The sequence below is a fragment of the Mastigoproctus giganteus genome, unplaced genomic scaffold (assembly GCF_048544385.1).
Source record: "Mastigoproctus giganteus isolate SK-2022 unplaced genomic scaffold, ASM4854438v1 scaffold_15, whole genome shotgun sequence".
Taxonomy (NCBI): Eukaryota; Metazoa; Arthropoda; class Arachnida; order Uropygi; family Thelyphonidae; genus Mastigoproctus; species Mastigoproctus giganteus.
In genome coordinates, this window is record NW_028328292.1 from 1,062,878 (window position 1) to 1,088,289 (window position 25,412).

Here is a 25,412-nt window from a genome sequence, read left to right on the forward strand (position 1 = left end):
TTGTGGAAGTTGATAGCCTAAATAAATTTAAGGCTGAGCTGGACAGGCATTTGGAACAAATGGAGGGGTGAAATGAGAGATTTTTTTTGCTGATGCTGCATAGCTTGCTTTCTTGCATCATATGGCTCTACTAATGCCAATGCTAACAGCTTACCCTGATGACTATCGTTAACTACCTGCCAACCTTTGTATCAATTGCAAACTTAGACATTGAGCCTGATATATCTTCATCAATACCATTGATAAATAATGAAATCAACAATGGGCCACGGCACTGAACCCTGGGGAACTCCACGAATAATATTAGTCCACAAAGAGCAATGCCCATTGATAACCACTCTCTGTCTTCTCCATAGCCTCCATAGCCGAGTGGGCAGGAGCGGGAGTGCAGTAGCACACGTTCTTTGAGTAGACCGGGGTTCAAGCCCCTGACTGCTGAATACAGTCGATCTGCCAACCCGCACTGGACCAGCGTGGCAGATTACGGTCCATTTTCCTCAGCATGAATTGTTGAGGAGGCTTCCATCCTGCAGTGGGTTGATAATGGCTGCACTTTACTTTTACTTTTACTCTGTCTTCTTCCACTTAACCCTCCCTCTATCCATAGCAGTAACTTGCCCTTATGCCACATTGCTCCAGTTTGTACAGTAGTCTTTTATGTGCAACACTATCAAAAACATTCCTGAAATCTAATATATGATGTAAAAATTATTTTTGCATTCAGTTCCTTGGTCAGTGCATCATAGTAATCTATCAGATTGGTTAGACAAGATTGCCCCTTGACAAATCCATTTGCTGTGATTGCAGTATAATTGCATGTCTGTCCAAATGGTCCTGCATCACTTGTATAACCATTGATTCCGTTATTTTCCCTGGAACAGATGTTAAGCTAACAGGTTTGTAATTACTCATGTCACCTTTTGATTCCCCTTTATGAATTAGATACATTCTCACATCTCCAGTCCATAGGACCTCCTCTGAATACAATATAAAAAAAAAAAAAAAAAGATAAACCACAGCCATTACAATCCACTGAAGGATGGAAGCCTCCTCAACAATTAATGTTGAGGGAAATGGGCTATAATCTGCTATGCTGGTCCAGTGCGAATTGACAGATCGACTATATTTAGCAGTCAGAGGCTTGAATCCCAGTCTACTCAAAAGCTACTGCACTCCCGCTCTTGACGACTCGGCTATGGATCCAAGGATGTTCTCATAATTATTTATAAGGATTTGCTTACCCCCTTTGCTGCTTCCCTTAACATAATTGAATAGATTCCTTCCGCCCTGGGTGCCTTTTTTTAATGCCTATTCTCAACAATTTCTCCTCCGCTTTCTTTTCAGTTATCACAAGTCATTTAGCTTGTCAATTAGAGTTTGACAAACATATGGCATCTAAAGACCATCATAAAAACCTTAAAGAATTCCTCAGGTGGAATTCTAGATGCAAAATGCCTAATCAATTTATCTGCACCCTAAGTAGGATCATCAATAGTTAACCAGTAAACATCAAGTGGTCCAGTTTGATTCAATCCCTTCCATCTACTGTTAATATAAGCTTAGAAGTCTTCGCTGTTATCCTTTGACGAGATTTCTCTTAATCTGCCTTAGCTTGTCTAACTTCCTTTGTGATTTAAGTACTGAATAATTTCTATCTACCTTAGGCTTCTGTATCACCTCATAATATACATGTATCCCATATACTTTTCTTCTCTGCCACATGTCTCAGTAATTCATCTGACACCCATTTAATTCTAATCCTTGAACAGTATTTCTTTTTTTGTATGAAAAGCCTAGTAGCTTCTTTGATTACTTCCCTAAATACTTTCCATTTAGAATTTTCTGTTGGTAACATATTCAGTTGGTCACACTGCACACAATTTAAAAACTCTGAGACCTCTGTAGTCACACTTATGAAAGCAAACACCTTTACCCTTGATAGTAGTTATGTCTTTAATTAAATTCCACATTAGTACACTGTGATCGCTGCCACTCAGTGGGTCTTTTACCTGCAGATTCTTAATGCATGAAGAATCACCGCTGATAACCAAATCAAAATCAAGTGTATTGCTTCCTCTTGTTGCCTCTCTAACATGCTGCTGTAGAAAACAGTCATCCAGGAAATCCACAGAAGTCTTGCTAGTATGTCCAACCAACAAATTCCAGAGTGACCAACCAACAAATTTCAGTCAACATTTGGAAAGTTAAAATCCTCCATTATAGACATTCTGATTTTCTGGCCCACTCTGTTTCCATGTATAGCTATTTGGTACACTCATCAGTCATCAGGCCTATAATACATACTCCTACTCTCAATTTTGTTTTCCCCAGTGCTTTATCACATCAAACTGACTCAACATTGCACTCATCACCCAAGTCAACTGGATGCACTGCCTTAGATTTAATATTGTTCTTAGCATAACCTTCCACCACTCCTGTCATATCTGTCCTCCCTGTATACATTATACTCCCCATATTCAAATTCAGCATCACGTATGTCTGAGTGACACCACATCTCTGCTATTCCACAATGTGTGCATTCAACAACTTAATCAGTACTTCAAATTCATCAAATTGATTTACAATGTTCCTAGCATTAGAGTACATGCAAGAATACATGCATGTATTCTTACTCTTAGTTACCCTAACACAGCCCATGTATTCATTTGTTCCATGATGACCCATAGCAGGTCCTGAAATCCTAGACAGCTTGCTTTCCAGGCTGCTGCACATACCAATAGTAGCAATGCAAGAATCACTTTCACCTCTACCTGTGGCTCATCCTCTTCCCCCCTAAGCTAGCAGTTTTCCAATCCACCTATCACTGCCTTGATAGCATTAGGAAATATTCTTGCACCCCTTCTATTCAAGTGTATTTCATCCCTGTAAATACACTCTCTCCTGTTAACAAGCATGAACCACACTGAGAAAAATTCTAACCCATGAGACTTGCACATCTTGTCTAGGGCCAAATTGATTGACAAGGCTTTCAACATATACTCCCTCCTATTGTGTCTGGGCAGAATTGCAGACACTTTCAAATTCAATCCTAACTCACAACTTTTTGCCAACATTGTCCTATACCTGTTAAGTATGTCCTTAAATCTCCTACTCTTAATAATATCATTAGTGCCATTGTGTACAACAGTATTACCTTTTGTGCCCTTAAAAGATGTCATCTGCTCTACAGTTGTCATCTACTTTTGCTCCCGGCAGACATACCCTGGTCCTATTCCATCTATCCTTCTTGCCGAACATATTTTCCATTTCCCTAATAGTTTGTAACCAAGCAAAATCTTTTGGTTTTTTTTTATGTTATGTAACATAAAAAAAAAAAAAAACTTACACAAAAATGCATGAAAATGCTGAATCTATGTGATTTGTATTATCTTTATATAATTAAACAGTTTTGTAAATTAAACGTCTTTTTGTCATTCCATTTACATAAATAGTAAAAATTTGTCTAATTAATATAAATTTAAAATTTTAAGTTGTAAGGTTCAATGTGTGTACTGTTTGTCCCAGGTGCTAAATTAACTAGGTACAGCTCTGGCAGGCATGACTTGTCATGCAGCAGGTCAAGATGAATTCATTCTGGTCACCCCTCTGATCTGGTATTTTAATTTAAGTGGATTCAGTTTTCTGTTCACCTAAGTTTAGTGATGAACATCAATGAGACACAGGGGTAGGTATTCCAAAATGTGCCAAAACTTGCAAAGCCCTTGTTTCTCTCATACCTTAATAGCAAAATGCACCAAATGTATACAGAAGCTCTATGTTAAAAAATATTATCTAGCACTGTAATGAAATGCGGCATAAGAAATAATATTAGTATTGGCAATAAAGAAATGCAAGGAAGCAACACTTAACAGCACAAGCAAAGAAAAAAAAATCCAATAATTTGTTCAAACCTTCCTTAAAATTTATTTATACTACCCACCTCCACAACAGCAGGCAGGACTTTATTCCAGTAAATGATTATTTTTGGCTGAATGCAAATTTCTGCACATCAATTTGTCAGCCATTGTTTTTCAGTTTAAATTTATACCCTCATGTATTTTATTTCAGAATGGGTAAAAATGCATTTAGGTTACCTAATTTCAGTTAGGTCATCACATGTATGCCTAGATTCCAGAGACTCCAATTAAAGTTTTTTAATACCCTTACATGTTCAGCTTACATAATGTTTTAGCTTGATCAGTAGCTCAGGTGTGGCATAATATATAAGGTAACTATTATAAATCTATAATTAGATAATCACTATAAATCTATACATTATTTGATGATTGCAACCTATGTGAAGCTGGGTACTTCAGTAGGTAGTATTATAAAATGTGAATCTCATGACACTGATTTGAGTTCACAAGTTAATCTATAGTTTGTGTAATGCTTGTGTAGGATACAGTTTTACAAAACATTCTTGATAATCTGATTTAAAGGAACTGACTAATTCTAGTCTAAATAAGTTTTGTTTTGTACTTGTGCTATTCTTTATTAGAAGTTTATTCTTTTATGCAATTAATTGTTGTATAAAGGAATTAGTACTAATGCACTAATTTGCTTTTAAATTTGCTATGCATAGTAATTTAACATTTTATTTTTTATTTTTAGAAACCTTATGTCTGCAAGGCACCAGGTTGTACAAAAAGATATACTGATCCCAGTTCTTTACGTAAACATGTGAAAACTGTACATGGTCCAGAATTTTATGCTAACAAAAAACATAAAGGACTTGAAGGAAATGGTGGTGGAATAGATGGTCAAGGGGAAGATAAACTCTATGACCAGCCACCAAGTAGTGAAAACAGTCCTGCATCTGAGGAAGGAAGTGGTGGAAGTAAAGCTGGTAGCATGTCTAGTCCCAGTATTAAATCTGAGGAATCTCCAGAACAAGTTGGTGAAGATCTGGGTAGTAGCGAAACACCTGGAACAGTAGATCAAGAAGCTCCCATTAGTGATAATAGTGTCTCGACAACTAGTGGACAGCTTGAAACTGAAAGTGGATGGGAGATTGCAGAACCAGCTACTATTGAGGTTTGTTTCTAGATCATTTTTATATATATAATTAGGATTTATAACTTCTTTCAGTACTGAATTTATATTAATTTGCATATCATGTGTTTTTAAGAACCTTATTGTAAAAAGTAATATCATTTATCATTTTGAGGAAATCTTGCTGGTTTTTGTTTTAAGCATTACAGTAGAGGTCCACTTAGCTGGTATTCTGTAAACAATCTGACAATCTGATTTACTGGCCCACTCTATTTCCCTGTACAGTTGTTCATTACACTCGTCAGAGTCATTGAAACCTCATTGAGACCTTCATTGAAACAATTTATTGAAGTTATATTTATTATTTATAATGACTCTGATGAGTATAATGAACAACTGTACAGGGAAATAGAGTGGGCCAGTAAATCGGATTGTCTTATAATAGTAGTAGTGGCATGTGATGCAAGAAAGCAAGTGTATGAGCTTATGCAGCATCAGCCAAAAAAAAAAAAGAAAAAAGAAAAAAAAGAATTGCACCATTCCCTCCAAATGCCTGTCCAGTTCCTCCTTAAATTTATTCACCCTATCAACTTCCACGACGACAGATGGAAGTTTGTTCCAGCAATTAACCACCTGCTGGCTAAAGGCAAGTTTCCGCACATCTATTCTACATCTGTCCTTTCTTAATTTGAATTTATGCCCCCTTAGGTTCGTAATCTGAACAAGTGGAAGGATCCCATCAGAATTCAACGTGCTCAACCCATTCAAGGCCTTATACACCTCAATCAGATCACTGTGCAGGTGCCTAGTCTCCAGCCACTGCAATTTGCAGAACCTAAGCCTCTCTTGGTAAGAGGATCCCTTCATTCCCCTCACCAATCTTGTTGCCTTCTCTGTACATGCTCAAGCAAATCTACATCCTTCTTAAAATGAGGCCTCCAGACCTATATGTAGTACTCAAGGCATGGTCTGACCATTGCCGTATACAGAGGGACAATCACCTCCTTTTCCCTGCTAGCAAAATTCCTATATATCATTGACAAAACCCCATGACCTGCCCTGGCAGCCTGTCTGCATTGCCCAGAAAACTTCATATCTGACTGCACAATTACTCCCAGGTCTTTTTCATTTTCTACCACCTTAAGCGTAGTACCACACAGTTGGTACATTTCTCTTGGGTTACTTCTACCCATATACAGTACTTTGCATTTGTCAAGGTTAAACTTCAGTTGCCACTTCTTAGCCCATCTGCCCAAATTATCTAGATCCTGTTGCAGTAGCACACTGCCATTACTGTCATTAACAACCCTGCCAACCTTTGTATCATCTGCAAACTTCGACACTAAGCCTGATATACCTTCATCAATATCATTGATAAATATACAAAACAACAGAGGACCCAACACTGAACCCTGTGGGACTCCACTAACAACATTAGTCCACGAAGAGCAGCGCCCATTAATTACCACCCTCTGTCTTCTCCCACTCAACCATCCTTTTATCTATTGTAGCAACTTACCCTTAATACCATTCTGCTCCAATTTGTACAATAGTCTTCCATGTGCAACAGTGTCAAAAGCTTTCCTGAAATCCAAATATATGATATCAAAATAATTTTTTGCATCCAGTTCCTTTGTAACCACATCATAATATCCTATCAAATTTGTCAGACAAGACTTTCCCTTAACAAACCCATGCTGTGTCTGAATTATTGCTGCAGTCTTATCTAGATGATCCTGCAATGCATCTTTAACCAGTGACTCCATTATTTTACCCGTAACAGAAGTTAAACTAACTGGTCTGTAATACTCGTGTCACCCTTCGATCCCCCTTTGTGAATTAGGGATACATTTGCACATCTGCAGTTCGTGGGGTCTCTCCTGACTCCAAGAATGCTCTCATAATTATGGCTAAGGGTTTGCTTAGTTGCTTTGCCGCCTCCTTTAATATAACTGGATAGATCCCATCCACCTCAGGGCCTTTCTTATGTTTAACTTCAACAATTTCTCCTCCACTTTGCCCTCAGTTATTACAAAATCATTAAGCACCCTGCTTCAATTTGATAACCTTCTGTTATTTTCAAACCTTAATAACTCCTCATGTGTGAATGTAGATGCAAAATACTCATTCAGTTTGTTTGCTATCTGAGCAGGATCAACAGTCGAAACATCGATATCAAGTGGACCAATCAGATTCATCCCCTTCCTTTTAGAGTTTATATAAGTAAAGAAATCCTTGCTGTTTTTCTTAGCATCTTTTGCCAAGGATTTCTCGTAAACTTCCTTCGCCTAACCTCCTTTGTGACCTGATTACAGACTAGCTTATATCTGCCATAGGCTTCTGAGTCGCTTGACAATTTATATGCATCACATGCATTTTTCTCATTAGTTCATTTGATAACCATTTAGGCCTAAACCTTGAACAATATTTCTTAATAGGTATGAAACTTTTAGTAGCACAATTAATTCCTTGAATGCTTCCCACTTCGAATTTAAAAACTGTCTGAGACCACTGTACTCACCTTTACGGAAGCAAAAACCCTTTCCTTTACCCCTGATGGTAATTATGTCTTTAAGTAAATCCCACATCAGTACTGTATACTGTGATCACTGCCACCTAGTGATGTTCCTTTATCTGCAAATTCTTAATACACGAATGATCACTGCTGATAACCAGATCAAGAGTATTACCCTCTCTGGTTGCCTCTTGAACATGCTGCTGCAGAAAACAGTCATCCAATAAATCCACAAAAGTCTTACTAGTGTGTGAGTGACCAACCCACAAGTTCCAGTCAATATCTGGGAAGTTAAAATCCCCCATTATAAGACATTCTGATTTACTACCCCACTCTATTTCTTTGTACAATTGTTCATTGTACTCATTTGAGTCATTAGGCCTATAACACACTCCTACTCTTATTTTTGCTTTCGCAGTACTTATGTCACACCAAACTGACTCAACAGTGCACTGTTCATCTATATCAACTGGATGCACTTCTTTTGAGTTTATGTTTTCTTAATTAACAGCATAACACCTCCTCCCTTTCTATCCTGTCTGTTCACATTGTACTCCCCAAATTCCAGTTCTGCATTCCTTATATCTGTGTGACACCACTTCTGCTATCCCAACAATATCCGCCTTTGATGTCTTGACCAACACTTCAAATTTATTTACTATGCTCCTAGCATTGATATACATGGAAGTATACATGTACCTATCCTTATTATTAGTTACCCTAACACATCCCATATACCCACCTGTTTCATGATGACTGCCATCAGTCCCTGAAACCCCCAGCACTCCTCGCTCCAGGTCGCTACTTATTCTAATAGAAGTTGTGCAAGAATCACCTTCACCTCTGCCTCTGGCTACTTTTAACCTTTTAGTCTGTGAATCCCCCCCCCTAAGCTAGCAGTTTTCCGACCGACCTAACACTGCCTCGATAGCATCAGCAAATATTCTTGCACCTTTTCTATTTAAGTGTATCTCATCCCTGTAGAAGCAGTCTCTCCTGTTAACAAGCACAGACCACGCTGAAAAAAAATTCTAACCCTCGAGCCTTGCACATTCCCTTCAGGGCCGAATTGATTGACAAGGCTCTCATCATATAATTCCTCCTATCGTGTCTGGGCAGAATTGCAGACACTTTCAAATTTAACCCTAATTCACGACTTTTTTGCAACATTGACCTGTATTTGTGGGGGATTTTAACTTTCCAGATACTGACTGGGACTTCTGGGTTGGTCACTCGCACACTAGCAAGGCTTTTTTGGATTTATTGTATGATTGTATTCTACAGCAGCATGTTCGAGAGGCAAAGAGAGGGCGTAATACTCTTGATCTGATTATCAGTAGTGACTCTTCATGCACTACGAATCTGCAGATAAAGGAACCACTAGGTGGCAGTGAACACAGTGTGCTGATATGGGATTTGCTCAAAGATGTAACTACCGTCAGGGATAAAGCGAAGGGTTTTTGCTTTTTTTAAAGGTGACTACAATGGTCTGAGACAGTTTTTAAAGTCTATACAGTGGGACCAACTGATGATGTTACCAACAGTAAATTCTAAATGGGAAGCATTGAAAGAAGTAATCTTGGTCGCTACTAGGCTTTTTGTCCCAACTAAAAATACTGTGCAAAGTTTAGGCCTAAATGGATGTCAGATGAACTAATGGGACTCATAGCAGAGAAGAAAAATGCATGGGATGCATATAAATCATCAGGTGGCACAGAAGCCTATGGTACATATAAGCTCGTGTGTTATTTGTACAAGTTAGGTAATATACACAGTGTATATTACCTAACTTGCATTTTTTAAAATATGCAAATATTGTATGTAGTATTAGATTTAAGTAGTCTGGTTGACATAATCACACAAAATGTATATTGTTCTAAAACAAAGTGGTATTTTAAAATTGGGAATGATATACTGTATTTACAAACAGATTTAGATGCAATAAACAAAAAGAAAAGTAATTACAATTTAAATAGGACGGATGCACAAATATTTGCTGATGCTGTAGCAGCAGTGTTAAATGAATTGGCAACGATACTCGAAAGGTAAAACTTGCTGACGTTATGCCTGTCTCCTCTCTTTTTTTGTAATTTTATAATTTTGAAATTTTTGTAATTTTCTACACTTCTGTAATTTTTCTTGCACGAGATAAAAAAATTGAATAATTCTATTTACACGTTCGTCAAACATTTCTTTTTTGCTTCTATTAAATTCAGCACGTGCATAGTTGCGAGTGTGAAATTTCCCTAAATGCTTATTTAGGGAAATTGAAATTACATAGCATTAATTGGGAAATGGCTGTATTAGCATTTTAGGGAAACTACTATGGGGCAGGAATATTCTTGACTTGATCATTACCTACAAACCAGATAACATCGTAAGACTGATACAGCAACCCTTAAGGGAATGATCAGAGAGTTTAAAGTTGTGTGATGAGGAGGGAGGGTTCATAGTTATTAAAGCTACAGGCATCGGGGTTTTAATTTCAAGTGAGGACACTGCCTTTATTAGCCATGAATGCGTATTTGCCATTATTTTGAGAAGTCAGCTTAACAGAACTGTAAAAAAAATGGCATGGGAGTGATGAAAAGTACTGAAACCTACAATAGCTATAAGTTTTGTAACAATACAATAGAAAAGGTTAGGCTGGAAAACCTTTTCTATTGTATGGGAGATGAGAAGTTTTCATGCATGTGAATAGAAAGAAAAAAAGCAGCAGATGAGATTTACAGAAGGGTGCACATATGAGGAAAGACATTTAATAAGTTGGCATACAGAGCTTGAACCCAAAAAGGAAAAAAAAAGATTTTTTTCCCCTACAATCCCAGAGCTTTTTTGTGCCACTATTCTAATATCAGTACTATTAGTATCATTTAATATTAAAAAGGAAAATACTGTTTGGTTACATTAACCCCAGGGGCTCACATCTGGTGAGTATGGACTTGGCACACCCAGGGTCCTGAGCTAGATATCATCATTCTTCTCTTTCTTGGTGATTCCCTTTTGACTCTCTCTCTCTCTCTCTCAGGGTAACTCGGGAATTTTTTTTTGGCTGGTGCAGCATAAACCTCGGGCTTCCTTGCACCATATCGCTAATAATAATAATATCACACTTATAGGTCTGTTTTTAAGTCTAATTGAATAATTTATCTAGGAAAGTGTTGTTGAAATAATTGTTCTTAAGTAGTTCTTAATTAGTTCTCTGCTTTCACGCAGATTTTAACAACATACTTTCAACACCTTTATCATGTCATTAATGAATCTCTCTTGTTGCATCTGTCTTTTCACTAAGTTATAAAAATTGTAGAATTGCCATTAAACATCAGCTGGGTTATTTATCTTGAGTTTAAAAACATTTTATTCACTTCTCAGTTCCAGTCTTTAGGATGTTATCAATAATGTTACTACTGCTATCTTTGCTAATATAGTTCAATCCTTTCTATGTAGTGTTTGAACATGCAAAAAAAGATGTATTAACTTATTCAGGTTACTAAGAAAAATAAATAAAAATGCACAACTTATTTAGTAACATTTTTTTTTATTTTTAGAATGAAGAACCTGTAGCAGTCATGTGTGCTGTAAGCTCTACTGGTCAGAGAGAATTGGCTGAAAGAAACATGAGGAATCGTCTAAAGAGTAGATTGCCTAATCAGCTGAAATCTGCAAGTTCCTGGCTACCAAATATACTTCCCTCACGTAATTATATTTTATTTACTTAAAAGAAAAGAAAAAAAATAATAATTTATTATCACATGACTTTGGGTGGTTAGATCTCTATTAATTTTGACTGACAGAACATTCATTTTTGTAGCTATTCTATTTTTGCTTCCTTTTTGAAGTTGTTTGGAAATCAAAACAGGCTCGTAAATGTGAATCCGTGCTTTGATTTTTGTTTGAGTTTTTGTGGTGAAAGAATACACTTTTCTGCATTCAGATATAATGAAAATTTAATGCAGACTTTTTTGCCTGATTAAAATTCTCACATATCAGATTTTTCTAAACAGTTTTGCTCTTCCTTCATGAGTTTCATTAATATATGAAACTTATTATAATATAAATTTAGATTGACCAATTGTCTATTGGGAAAGCAGCATGGGGAAGGTCATTATATGTGTTTATGGAATAATTTTAAAAGTGCCATCACAGAAGCCACAAATACATATTAAGAAAATATAGCATATGGAAGATACTAAGGTGGATGAAAAAGAGGTTGGCCTGTTTAATAGAACAAAAAACAGATAGTATGGGCAGTTATACACTAATGAAAGACTCTGAAGTGTATAATAGGTTTGAAGCATATAATTATAAATTGCTCTGTAGTAGTGCGACAGAAATGATAGTCTTGGAGAGGATGAATATGAGATATCACTGATTAAACGAGCACCTTTATGGAATTTATGCAGAATAGTCCTTGAAAACCTAACTAATGAATTGAATGGTACCTTTTTGAATGACAGATGAAGGCTCCTTCAATGGTGAGGACAAACTGTGAGAGTGAATCTGAAAACTGGAAATTATAGAGCATTGTTACTAGAAAAACTTTAGTCACATAAAGGATCCTTGGATAGATGGCATATGCTGAATTATTTTGAGGGATTTGGCAAGGAGGCCTTATGAGTAGCCATTAAGGTTAGCCATGGGGGCTTACTTGCAAAATTTTTTCATTAGACTCTGTGGTGATTCCCTTGGATTGGAGAATACTTCAATATATTGCCAATCCATAAAGGTGGTTAACTACAGACTAAGTTAATCTGACTTCAGTGGTAGAGAAAATCAAGTAGGCAATAATTAGAAATGCAGTACAGGATCATTTAGATAGAAACAGCTTCTTCTTCAAGCAGTATGATTTTGTAAAAGGAAAGTCTTGTTTTACTAACCTGATATATTAATATGGCAGTGTCACTAATGAGTTGTATACAGAAAATAACTTTAACATTTTCTTGAATTTTAAATTTTAATTTTATGAATTTTCATGAACAGAGTCAAAACATTTGACTCTGTTCATGAAAGATTGCTATATAAAGCTAGAACATAATGGGAACATGTTAGATGAATTACAGGATGAGTACATGATGGTGACAAAGTGTTGTAATTAGTGGCTACTCTTCAGAATGGGCTTGGATTAGAATTGAGGTTCTTCTAGGATAAGTGCTTAGCCCACTCTTGTTTTTAATTTTCTTAAATGACATTCACAGCATTCCTTTAGAATGGCATAGCTAAGCCTCAGGGATGGTCAGATAAGTGGTAACTGTAGAATAACCCTCTCTGCAAAAACCAGTATTTTGCTCATAGCTCCTCTATTAATGCACAAGATGACATGAAACTTAGAGCAACATACCTGAAATTATGACAAGCCACTACAAGAGCTGCTGCTAAATGGTCATTCAAGGCTTCTTCCATTACACTTCTCCCTTAAAAAAAAAAAAAAAAAAAAAACATAGGGCGGAGACAAATCTAGAGATATAGATGGCCATATGTTTGCTGATTACCATGATCAAAAAGACTTTCCAGACTTGCAGGTGATGTATAATACTGCTTCTGTACTATTGTAGATATCTGTATCAATTCAGTATCAATTAATTGGTTGATGAACTCATCAGAAATCATGAGGTGAACATCTATATATATGCAGAGTCTTATCAAAGAAAACGAACCAGGTCCTGGAAATTGTACACTAAGCACCAATTTTTAAAAAATGCAATGGTTCCTTGTGAGGTGCGTGAAGATATTCTAACCCACATACATGAGTTTTGTGAGTAGATGTACCTGCTGAGATGAAATCATTAAATAAAGTTAGATTTCCTGAATTTTGTTGGACATTCTGCAGGAACCAGTTTTAATAAAGTGTGCTTTCCCATACTGTGATGCTTCAATTCTTGCACTTACATTATAACACAGTAGATGTGAATTTGGCTTTTTTGATGGCTCTCTGGCATACTCGTTTATTGTGAAAGTTGACATAATGACCTGACTGGTGATGTCATCAGCAGTTTACTTCAGCATCTTATGACATCTGTGCCATGTGTCTCTGGTAGAGTTCCTGTGGTTTCCAATTTCATAACCATGCTGTAATGTTTTTTGATGCTGCTTTTCTCATCCCCAGACCTAATCTTAAAGGCCTGCTGGGTATCCTTAAATGACCCCATTGCCCAGTATTCTTGGATGAAGAATACTCGCTGTTCAGTCATGTACATATTACATGGATCACAAATCCCAGACCAAACGGCCTTCATTCCAGTTAAGTGTGCTCATGCTTTCCACACAAGCCTGGGTCAGCCCATTCAAATGAGGTAGGTATGTTTGTGTGATGTAACCTCAGGTATATCACTATTAATTTATGACATTTCATTTTTTAATGCTGAAAAATGCAAGAGTTATGCTTGAGAGTTAACAACGACAAAATAAATTTTACACTTTCATTAATGAAAACTTGTATTCCTCAGTGGTCAAATTAAAAATGGTACAGTAAATAAAGGATTTAGGACTTGTCACACACACATGTAGCAAGGAGGGTCTGGGTTTCTTGTTGATGTTTTATCAAAAAATTGCTTGTAGAGATTATTAGATCTCACTGGGAAAATTTCTGTAGGTATGGGAGAACACACCTGAGGTGGGACATTGAGCTTATCGAAAAGGTTCAAAGACTTTGAATATATGGTCTATAGAGCTTGGTTAAAGTCTTAGAGGGGATCTGATTGAGGTTTATGAGGCTCTGAGAGGGGAATAAAATGAACAAAGGCAAAATTTTCATGGTATTAAATGATGTGCACATAAGTTCAAATTAAGGGTTTGAATTTCATCACTGGAATAAGTTGCCTCATTGGGTCAACTACCCATTGGCTTGGCCAAATTCAAGGGCCAGCTGGATTGGTGCTTATGGGAAGAGATAACTACACAAGTAGTAGTATTTTTTTTTTTTTTTAGCTAGAGTTTGGCTTTGCACTAGCAAAAAAGCCAATGTTGCCACTACTAATACTAAACTTGTATGCTGTGAATTGGGGAGGTTGCAAGTAATGCTATAGCCTCCAGAACATATGCATTAAATGCTTAATGATTTCCTGGAATGAAGTAAACCTGGTGCTCTGTTAATTCATGAGCAGATACATTAATTTTCACCATGTAAGTGTGCACAGAGAAGAAAACTTGTATTCCTAAATTTAAATGGTTATACCAGTATTTTTTTTTCAGGGTTCCACGAGAAATCATGGAATAAAGTATTTCTCAAAATATTGCAGGAATTTTTCTCTGGTAATTGCCAGAAATTTAGCAGTAACTGAATTGGCAATGATTTAGCAGTAATTGAATTGGCAATGATTTAGCAATAATTGAGTTGTAACACTCTATATATGGCACTCATCAGTACCATATAGTGTTATGCATGGGTGTGTTGCTTCCACTCTGTGGATTGTTTTTATTAATTTTTTCTGGATATGTTTTGACTTGTTTTTATAATGTTTTTAAGATTCCTGTGTTTATTTTAAGCTAGTATTTATTTTACCTTCTATTATGGCATCAAAATTTTTAATAAGTGGTGAAAGTTGAATGTTTGAAGAGAGCAAGGAAATTAATGAAATTGGAGCAGAAGGAAGAGAGCAGACTTCGTTTTTATGCCATGTAAATCAAAAATAAAGTTTGCTGGTTTTTTTTTTTCATATATTTATTGATTTCCTCCTTACCCTTATTTTCTGTTGGACCTTATTCTTGGTCACCTATAGTGCTTTTCAGGGACATATCTCCCATTGCTAGCAAGGGATTCTTGTAATGCAGCTCTTTACAAATATTCTCAGTAATGTTATTATTATTTTTTTTTTGGTCAGCAATATCCTAATAATAAAAATAAAGTATTATATTTCATAATGACCACAGTTAACACTATCCCATCTCATCTTTAGAAACTTATAATACAGCTTTGAAGAGATTTTTCATGGATTTTACTTCCTGGTAATGTACACATAGACAAAAGGCAAAGTAATGACACTATTTTCAGAAACTTGTATTTATAAAAATAAATATAAAAGTATAAAATTTTCCTCATTGGTTACAGGGTAAAGCATGCTTTAAAATCTACTGCTTTCTTGGAGTAAGTAATATATTGCTGATATAAGTAATATACTGCTGATGCTCTGATGTCCCATCCTATAAGTTGGGACATCACAATAAGAACAGATGAGCGATTGACTTTCTCTGAAAAGTTTTTCTAACCTTTAATAGGGAAAAACTGAAAATTAATCCCACATACTCTCAAAGTTTCAGTTTGTATGATTGGCTCTCTGTTAACGGTCTCCGGAATATGAATGCAGAGTTAGAACCTCCTAAAGAATAAAACCTTTTAACTTCATGTAACAGAATTTTATTGGCGCCAGTCCAAATTTCATCCAAATCTTCATATGTAGAAATGGTTTTGCACACTTTTATGCAGGGCGATAATTTTTTTTTTTTTTTTTTATAGTGGCAAATTATGCAAGAAAGCAAGCTTACACAGCATCAAAAAAACAAAAAAAAAAAAAAAAATCAATTTCACCTATTTATTCAATTTATTCAAACTCTCCACTTCAATGACAGATGGAAGCTTTTTCCAGCAATCAACCACCTGTTGATTGAAGACAAACTTCTGCATATCTATTCTGTAGCCATCCTTCCTCATTTTGAATTTTTGCCCTCTCAGTGCACAGGCTGAGCAAGAGGAAGAATCCCATCTGCAATCGCACATGATTAGACCGAGGTTTGAGCCCGTCACCACCAAATACAGAGGATGCGGAAAGGTCAGGGAATGACCAGCACATATCCCGGAGCAATATGGCCTTATTTGCTAATGCTCCTAAAAAAGAAAATAACAAAATAACCCATCTGCAATCAGTTTCAAAAGTCAAGCTATTCAAAGCCTTAAACACCTCAATCAGACCACCTCACAGGTGCCTAGTCTCCAGATGCTTCAATTTGCAGAAATGAAGTCTTCATTTGTAAGACCACCCCTTTTTCCCTCTTGCCAAGATGTGGCCTAACCATTTCCTTATCTGGAATCTATCTAGTTATATTAAAGGAGGTAGCAAAGGAAGTAAGCAAAACCTTAGCCATAATTATGAGAGCTTCCCTGGACTCAGGAGAGGTCCCCATGAACTGGAGATGTGCAAGTGTGTCCCCAATTCATAAAGGGGGGTTCAAAAGGTGACACAATTAACTACAGACCTGTTAGTTTAACTTCTGTTCTGGGGAAAATAATGGAGTCACTGGTTAAAGAAGCATTGCAGGATCATTTAAACAAGACTTCAGTTATAGTTCAGTAGCATGGATTTGTTAAGCGGAAGTCTTGTCTGACAAATTTGATTGGATACTATGATGTGGTCACAGAGGAACTGGATGCAAAAAATAATTTCGAAAAAATATACTTGGATTTTAGTAAAGCTTCTCATACTGTTGCACATGGAAGACTACTGTACAAATTGGAGCAGTATGGCATTAAGGGCAAGTTTCTGCAATGGATAAAAGGATGGTTGAGTGGGAGAAGACAGAGAGTGGTAATCAATGGACACTGACCTTCATGGACTAATGTTATTAGTGGAGTCCCCCAGGGCTTGGTGTTGGGCCCAGTGTTGTTTTCTGTATTTATTAATGATATTGATGAAGGTATATCAGAGTTAATGTCTAAGTTTGCAGACATTACAAAGATTGGCAGGGTTGTTAATGACAGTATACTACTGCAACAAGATCTAGAAATGTTCAGCACATGGGCTGAAAGGTGGCAACTAAAGTTTAACATTGACAAATGTAAATTACTGCATATGGGTAGCAGTAATCCCAGATTAACGTACTGTGTGGTACTACACTCAGGGCATTAGAGAATGAAAAGGACCTGGGGATAATTGTGCAGTGAGATATGAAGTTTTCCGATCAGTACAGACAGGCTGCAAGAGTAGCTCATGGTGTCTTGTCAATGATAATACAGAAATTTTGCTAGCAGGGATAAGGAGGTGATTGTCCCCTTGTACAAAGCAATGGTCAGGCCACACCTTGAGTACTGTATATACTGGAGGCCTCATTTTAGCAAGGGTATAGAGCTGCTGGAATGAGTACAGAGAAGGGCAACAAGATTGGTGAGTGGAACAAAGGGTTGCTCTTACCAAGAAAGACTAAGTTCTGCAAATTGTAGTGTCTGGAGACTAGGCACTTGCGAGGTGATCTAATTGAGGTGTATAACGTCTTGAATGGTTTGAGCAAGCTCAATGCTGATGGGATTCTTCCTCTTGCTCAGATTACTCATGTGAGGGGTCATAAATTCAAATTGAGGAAAGACAATTGTAAAATAGATGTGCAGAAATTTGCCTTTAGCCAGTGGGTGATTGATACTTCTATCTGTCATGGAGGTCAGAAACTTAAATAAGTTCAAGACAGAACTAGATAAACATTTGGAGTGAATGGATGGGTGAAATGAGAAGTTTTTTTTTTTTTTTTTTTGCTGATACTGTATAAGCTTGCTTTCTTGCATTATATGCCTCTACTAATGCTAAACCCCATGAGCTGTCCTGGCAGCTTGTCTGCACTGCTCAGAGAACTTCATGTCTGACAGCACAATTACCCCCCCCCAATTCCTTTTCATTTTCTACTACCCTGGGTGTAGTACCATGTATACTGCTGATGCTCTAAGATTAAGTTTATGTTAGAGCCTGTAACAGATTTTCTGTTATATTACTTCAGTACCACTTACCTTATGTTTTTTTAATAGATATTTTATTAATGTCTCTTAGAGATTTTCCCCATTTATAAAACCTTTCCCCTATATAAAAACATAAACGTTATATTAAAAATAAGTAAAATACACTATACATATGAATGAAAAGTAAATAAGTAGTGGGCTGCCATAAGTTTGATTGATCTCATGTAAGCCTATTAGATTTTGAATGGTTAACACCACCTAATGTTAAGATTGCAATGATGAGCAGTTCTCATTGAGCTGGCTCACTGCTATTTATATAGTAGTTAACCTGTTTTGCAGCAAACTGCAAGTATTGGCACTATATAGATAAAAAGTATTATTCTTGTCAAGTAAATTAATGTAGTCTGATTTGGACAGAACTACTGTAATTAAAATTCATTAACTAGAATGTGTCAAGGCCCTTCCACTACTAGTATGGCATCTGACGTTGCCATTTTTTTAATTGTGTAAATGAAATAAAAATCCTCCAATGTACCTTTGCCAAGCAATATTCTATAACTGGTTATACAGTATTTCCTGTTCTCATTTTGAAATACTATGAAAAGATGGCAGGCAAGCAAAAACATTTGGTTTTGGTATTTCTGCTTCCTATGTGGTATCTGTGAAAAGCTAGCAGGAGATGTCTAATCTTGCCATAGAGCTTTGGTTTCACTGGCTAAATGCAAACAGCTGGCAAACATATAAATGTTCCTGTTGTATGTTTCAGTCTGGGGTAGTGACCTTGTTTTAATAAAAAAAATATGATAAAAACTTCCTTTATTTTTATTATTGGTTTGGCTAGCCGGGTAGGTAAAGTGGCTGCCTGGCAACCCAAAGGTCGCGGGTTCGATTCCCGCCTTGGGCTGGATATCACGATGGTGCCAAACCAACCGGTTGGTTGGATATCCCGGCCACGATACACGAAGGAAGCAAGAAAAAACTGGTTCCTTCGTGTATTGCTCACATCATACGAAATAAATAAAATTGGTTTTGCTCATTTATTTTTGTTCTATATTTTTTAACTGAGTTTAGCAAATCATAATTAATAGGTCACCATTTTCAATTCAATAAAAAAAATCAAATCTAAAAATTAATTTTTTATAATTAAAACAAAAAGAGGTTTGTGTTTATAAAAAAACCCTGTTTTTGAAGATGAAAGTTAAAATCCTATTAACCATTATCTGTTTCACATTTTTTTATATTAATGATCTGAGAATTATGTTTTTAATCAAAATTAATATTTATATTTAAGGTATTATACACAGCAGCAGTGGTGGTGGTCAGACCAGTCAGAATTCCAGATTACGAGGAAATGTTCCCAAACTCTCAGAATTGCCAAAGGAGGGAAAAGGCAATCATAAAAGTTTACTCGACTTGTCTTTCTCTCAGCCATCAGGTAAGCTCAACACAGTTAAAACTAAAGTTCCTCTGTGGAAAGGGATTCCTTCATTTAATTAATTATTGTATTATTATATTATATTATATTATTTTTAGTTTTATTTTTTTCTCTCTTACTAAACTAAACTACTGGATGCTTAGATAAGTCTTATATCTATCTGTGAACTGGTTTCTATTTGAAAGGATGGTGTTTGCTTGATTTGTGTAGTGAAAGCCTTAAATTAGCAGTTTTCGTTTTGCCACTAAAACACAAATAGCTGATAAAAGTACAGACGTTCATATTGCATCTACCACACATTATCATGCAAGCACCTGTGTTTCAACCTGGGAGATGAGTGACCCTAAATTCAAAAAAAAAAAAAAAAAAAGAGATAAAAATTAATCTTGTATGTCTGCAAATTGGTTTCAATTCTAAATGTGATATGGGCCAACCAGGAACAATATCTGCCATGATGAAGTGTCACATGTTCGCATGTATGGGCTATACCAGCAGATGACCCCTACGGCATCCTCTCCTAACCAAGGTTTATCGCCGTAAAAGACTCACCTGGTGCAGAGTATGCAAGTTGGACGTTAGAAGACTGGAAGAAATGTACTGGTCGGATGAGTCAGGTTATTTACTCCACACCATGGATGGTTGTGTATGGATTTGGCGTCAACAACATGAGGCTCTTCATCCATCATGCATGGTATCAAAAATGCAGGCCGGTGGAGGGGATTGTATGGTGCGGGGCATGTTTCACTGGCAGGAACTGGGACCCCTGGTGCATGTGGAACAACGTATCAGTGGTCTCCACTATTGTCAACTGCTTGCTGACTGTGTACACCCTGCCATACGCTATGTTGCACTTTTTCTCGAATGGCGATGGCATCTTTCAAGATGACCATGTGCCGAGCCATCGGGCACTTGATGTGTAGGAATGGTTTGAGGAACACAGTTCTGACTTCCAGCATATCGATTGGCCTCCGAACTCACCCGATATCAATCCCATAGAGCACTTGTGGGACACTATGGAAAGGCATATCAGGTGTCTGGATACACCAATCACCTCCATACCTGCATTGCTAGCTGCATTGCACACAACTTGGTTGGCCATACCTCCCGAACGCTTCCGACATCTTGTTGAATCAATGCCACGTCAGATAGCTGCTGTACTGAGGGCAAAAGGAGGACCCACAAAATATTAGGTAAAAAAAAGTAAAGTGCAGCCATTATCAACCCACTGCAGGATGGAAGCCTCCTCAACAATTCATGCTGAGGGAAATGGACCATAATCTGCCACGCTGGTCCAGTGCGGGTTGGCAGATCGACCATATTCAGCAGTCAGGGGCTTGAACCCCGGTCACCTCAAAGAGTTTGTGCTACTGCACTCCCGCTCCTGCCCACTCGGCTACGGAGGTAGGTGGTCATAATTCAGTGATCACTCAGTGTATATGCATGTAGGATAACCAAGCAACTCATTGGTGGGTAAGCAAGCACAGTAAGTGAAATACCTGATAAGCCAGTGATGAGAAATAGTCACAATATGTGAGATGCTTGATATTACAGAAGTTTAAAACTCAAGTAAATTTAGAGCAAATATCTCATGTTAAAGGAGCTATACAACATTTATTGTAGGTAGTAGTAGTAGTCTCACTTTTGTACATAGCTGTGAGCAAATTGCATTTCCTATGAAATGCATCACTCTTATGCTATAAGCATTTCATTTTGCACTCTAGTGCCAACTTATTTTGCGCTAGAGTGCAAAATAAATCTGGCATATTACTTTTGTTTTCAAAACTTATTTGTTTGGCCTCTTAAACTATTTGGTCTGCATAACTCAATGTTTCGTACATATCCCAGATGTATCACATGCCTATCATTCAACTTGAATGGGTTGAGCACGCTGAATTCTGATGGGATCCTTCCACTTGTTCAGATTATGAACCTAAGGGGGCATAAATTCAAATTAAGAAAAGACAGATGTAGATTAGATGTGCAGAAATTTGCCTTTAGCCAGCAGGTGGTTAATTGCTGGAACAAACTTCCATCTGTCGTTGTGGAAGTTGATAGGTTGAATAAATTTAAGGAGGAACTGGACAGGCATTTGGAGGGAATGGTGTGATTTTTTTTTTTTTTTTTTTTTTTTTTTGGTTGATGCTGCATAAGCTCATACACTTGCTTTCTTGCATCAAATGCCACTGCTGCTACTACTACTACCACCTGCAATTTGTAGTGGGCATGAATACTGACAGGTGTTTTTTTCTTTTGAAACTAGCCATTTTTCATGTTGTTTTTAGATAAATTTTTTCTTCCAACTTATTTTTTTTCTGACCATGATCCTGGGATAACATATTGCTTTTCCATGAGTGTGCTTCAGTATTGAATTTGCTTCCCAAACAAAATGCACTGCTCCAAAGGAAGAAGCATATTGCTCTTTATTTGAAATGCATGCCCTTACCCATATGCCAATTTTGCCCCTTACTGTCCCTTTATTGCTAGGTAAGTAGGCACCATGAGCAAAAAAATCTGATGATCCAGTGATGAGAAATATTCACAATATATGAGATACTTGATGGGTTGGCAGGATATTTTTCATTATGGCAACTTATCCACTGATGAGGAACCAATAAGTGCCGAGACAGCCATATGGGTAATGGCATGAATTTCAAATAAATGTAATGACATTTCTCCCTTTGGGGAAGTACTATTAATATTTATTTAGGATTATATTTGGAGCAGCTCTTTATTTTAGGTATGAGCACCAAACCCATGCAGGTCACAGTGAAATGCCCCCACAATGTGAGATCAATGCATTTCAGAGAAAATTTAGTTTGCTCATAGCCATCCAAAACTGAGGCTGTCACACATATGTACAATAATGATCCATAGCTCTCACAGTGCATGGCTTTTTTCCTAAATTTATTTACAGGTGACCCCCGCTTAATGCTGATAATTCATTCCGGAAAAACAGAGCGCTAAGTGAATCCACGCTAAGCGAGCGCCGCTTTCCCATAAGGTAATATATATATTTGTGAGTAGCGGTCGGTGCCATAGGATATTTCCTAATCAATAATAAACGGTAGTGAAAAGATGCACAAATGTCGGTCAAAATATTTGATATTCAAATATTTGTACATATAAAATATTCTGCATTACATATGTATATAATTATGTGGTAACTACTTACGTATCAAAATTAAACTTAAAATTCCAATTAAAATCATGAAGTTAATTGATATAAATTGATTTAATTTAATTGATAAATTTAATCATGAAAAATGTGTCGATTTTGGGTTGAACTTTGGCCCTCTTCCAAATAAACTACAAGGGGTATTAATTTTAAATTCCCCGCAGCATTACCACCCAACAATAAAGTCAACCGATCCTTCGCTGCTTTGAAACCTAGCATGTTTTTTTCTTCTTTCAATATGAAACTTCTTTTAGGCATTCGTTTCCACAAAAGTCCTGCTTCATCTGTGTTAAAAACTTGTTGAGAAGTATAACACATAATACCCCTCTTCAATAATTTTAACAAGTTCTTTTTCTCTTTTTTTTATAATATTTAACTTAACTGAATTCTGCATTGGATATTATCTTCAATAAAATTAGTTAAAGTCTTTCCATTTCAATCCTAATAGCCGGCCTAGCCCTAGTTGCTTGCAGTGGAACAGCTATCTTTCCCGTTGCTAAAATTAATTCTTTATTTTTTTTTATAATTGTTCTTACAGTTAAACTTGCAAGTCCTAAATTATGGCACACATCCACTTGTCTTTGACCGGAATCGATTTGCTTCAAAATGTCTAATTTAATTTTCAAATTCAGTCTTTTTCTTACATTTATAGTCTTCGTACTGCGCCCAGACGTTGTTGGTTTTTCATTCTTATCGGCCATTATTAATCTTCGAAAATGTAACTGCGTTGGTTGCATTAATTATGATACAATGTTCAAGTAAACTGTCCGTTACGCACGATGTCTAATACTGTACTGAGTGATGACTAGACTTCAGATACATGCATGTAATGCAAATATTACAAGCAATATACTTGATCATTTTTTAAAATGTTGATCTCGGAACTACATAACAAGTCACTGTACTGCAATTAAATTAGTGTGCGAGAATATTTCACTGAGCATGGGGAAACGTTTTAATGCTGTTTTGCTATTCATTTTCAAGCGACCGACTCCATAAAATGAAACGATTTCATTAAATATGCCAAAAATGCAATCTGTAAAAGAGCGTTATAGTGATCTGTGACAGCATTATAGTCAGATACAGGTTATAATATATGAACAGCATTATAGTGAATCAGCGTAAAGCAAATTGCGTTATAACGGGGGCTTGCTGTATTTTATAAACTTTTGTATTACAAGGCATCTCACATACCATGGATATTTCTCATCACTGATTTGTTAGGGCTTTCACATGGTGCCTACATACCCCCTAATGGGGCAACCAACATGGAGCCTCCACAACACATGGTCAATGCATTGCATAGCAGACAGTTTGCTCATAGCAAACTGTGCAACTTTAACTGCCATTTTATAGACCATCAAAATAATTCATCTAGACTTTAGTGAAGCATATTTGGCTGCTATCATTAATCACCATCCCAACTTCAAAGTTATATCTTCATCAGTGTTAAACTTTATGCTGTTAACATGGCATTTGATTGCCACTTTTTTAAATTTGGAAATAAAATCAAATCCTCCCATGTACCTTTGCCCATCAGTATTCTCTAACTGATTATACAGTATTTTCTGTTTCCATTTTTAAATAATATGACTACAAATCAATTTTTTGTTTGGTGTTTAGCAGACACCAGGTGAGAAAAAGCTTCTATTACTCCCATTCCTATGTGACATGCCAGTTAGAGCTGCCCAAGCATGTTGTAGGGCTTTAGTTTTGGCAGCTAAATTTGAATAGCTGACAAAAACACAACCATTCATATTGTGCCTGGGTTTCAATTTGGAGAATGAGTGACCTCTAAAATTCTAAAAATATAGTGAAAAAAATTTTTTTTTAAATAATTAAAACAAAACATGGTGTCTCACAGATGCCGTGTAAGTGAATTTATTCCACTTAGGGGTGCAAGTAAGAAAGGGTTGGCAAATATCAGAAACAGTAAGGAATCCAGTACTGAACTCTTTGTGTCCTTAATCTACTCAGAGAAATGTCATTTACAACTACCAGATTTCACCAATCTTTTATCTAGTGCGATATCATCTTGCCTGTGGCACACTGTTCCTTATACAAAAAAAAAAAAAAAAAAGCATTCGTGTGCTTTTTTTGCATTAGGAACATATGGAAAAGTCTTGCTGAAGTTTAAATATACATTTTCACATCCATTTAGTTTGCAAAAACTTCATAATAGTCTGAGTATAACATCTGATGCACTGTCATGATCTCCAGGTTATAGGGCGCCTCCATAGCCAGGTAAGCAGGAGCAACAGTGCGTAGTACACGCTTCTTGATTAGACCGGGGTTTGAGCCTGTGACCACCAAATACGGAGGATGCGGAAAGCTCAGGGAATGACCACTGCATATCCCCGGAGCAATATGGAATTAGTTGCTAATGCTCCTAAAAACCAAAAAACTAACAAATCAGGTTATAGTATCACTGCTGCAATCTGGAGATAAAATGCACAAGCCAGCAGAGTAAGTATCCTAACTCAATCTCAATAGGAAGAGGTGGAGTTGGGTAACAACTAGTGGGGTTTAACTTTTGTGATGGGTAAGATAATGCAATTGGTGATTAAGGACTCGATACAAGACTATTTTGATAAGAGGTTTATGAATGTCGTACCTGACAAATCCAGTTAATTACTATTATGAT

The 25,412-nt window shown here is 36.7% G+C and overlaps 1 protein-coding gene across 1 annotated transcript in view; it reads left to right on the plus strand.

Moving 5' to 3' along the window:
* LOC150074899 (transcription activator GLI3-like) overlaps nt 1-25,412 on the plus strand; it is a 331,720-nt gene that overhangs the window by 291,834 nt on the left and 14,474 nt on the right. The window contains exons 11-13 of the mRNA XM_090389398.1: nt 4,612-5,034; nt 11,056-11,203; nt 19,450-19,593. Of these exons, the coding sequence (XP_090245524.1) occupies nt 4,612-5,034; nt 11,056-11,203; nt 19,450-19,593 (715 nt within the window). The remainder of the gene's footprint in view (nt 1-4,611; nt 5,035-11,055; nt 11,204-19,449; nt 19,594-25,412) is intronic.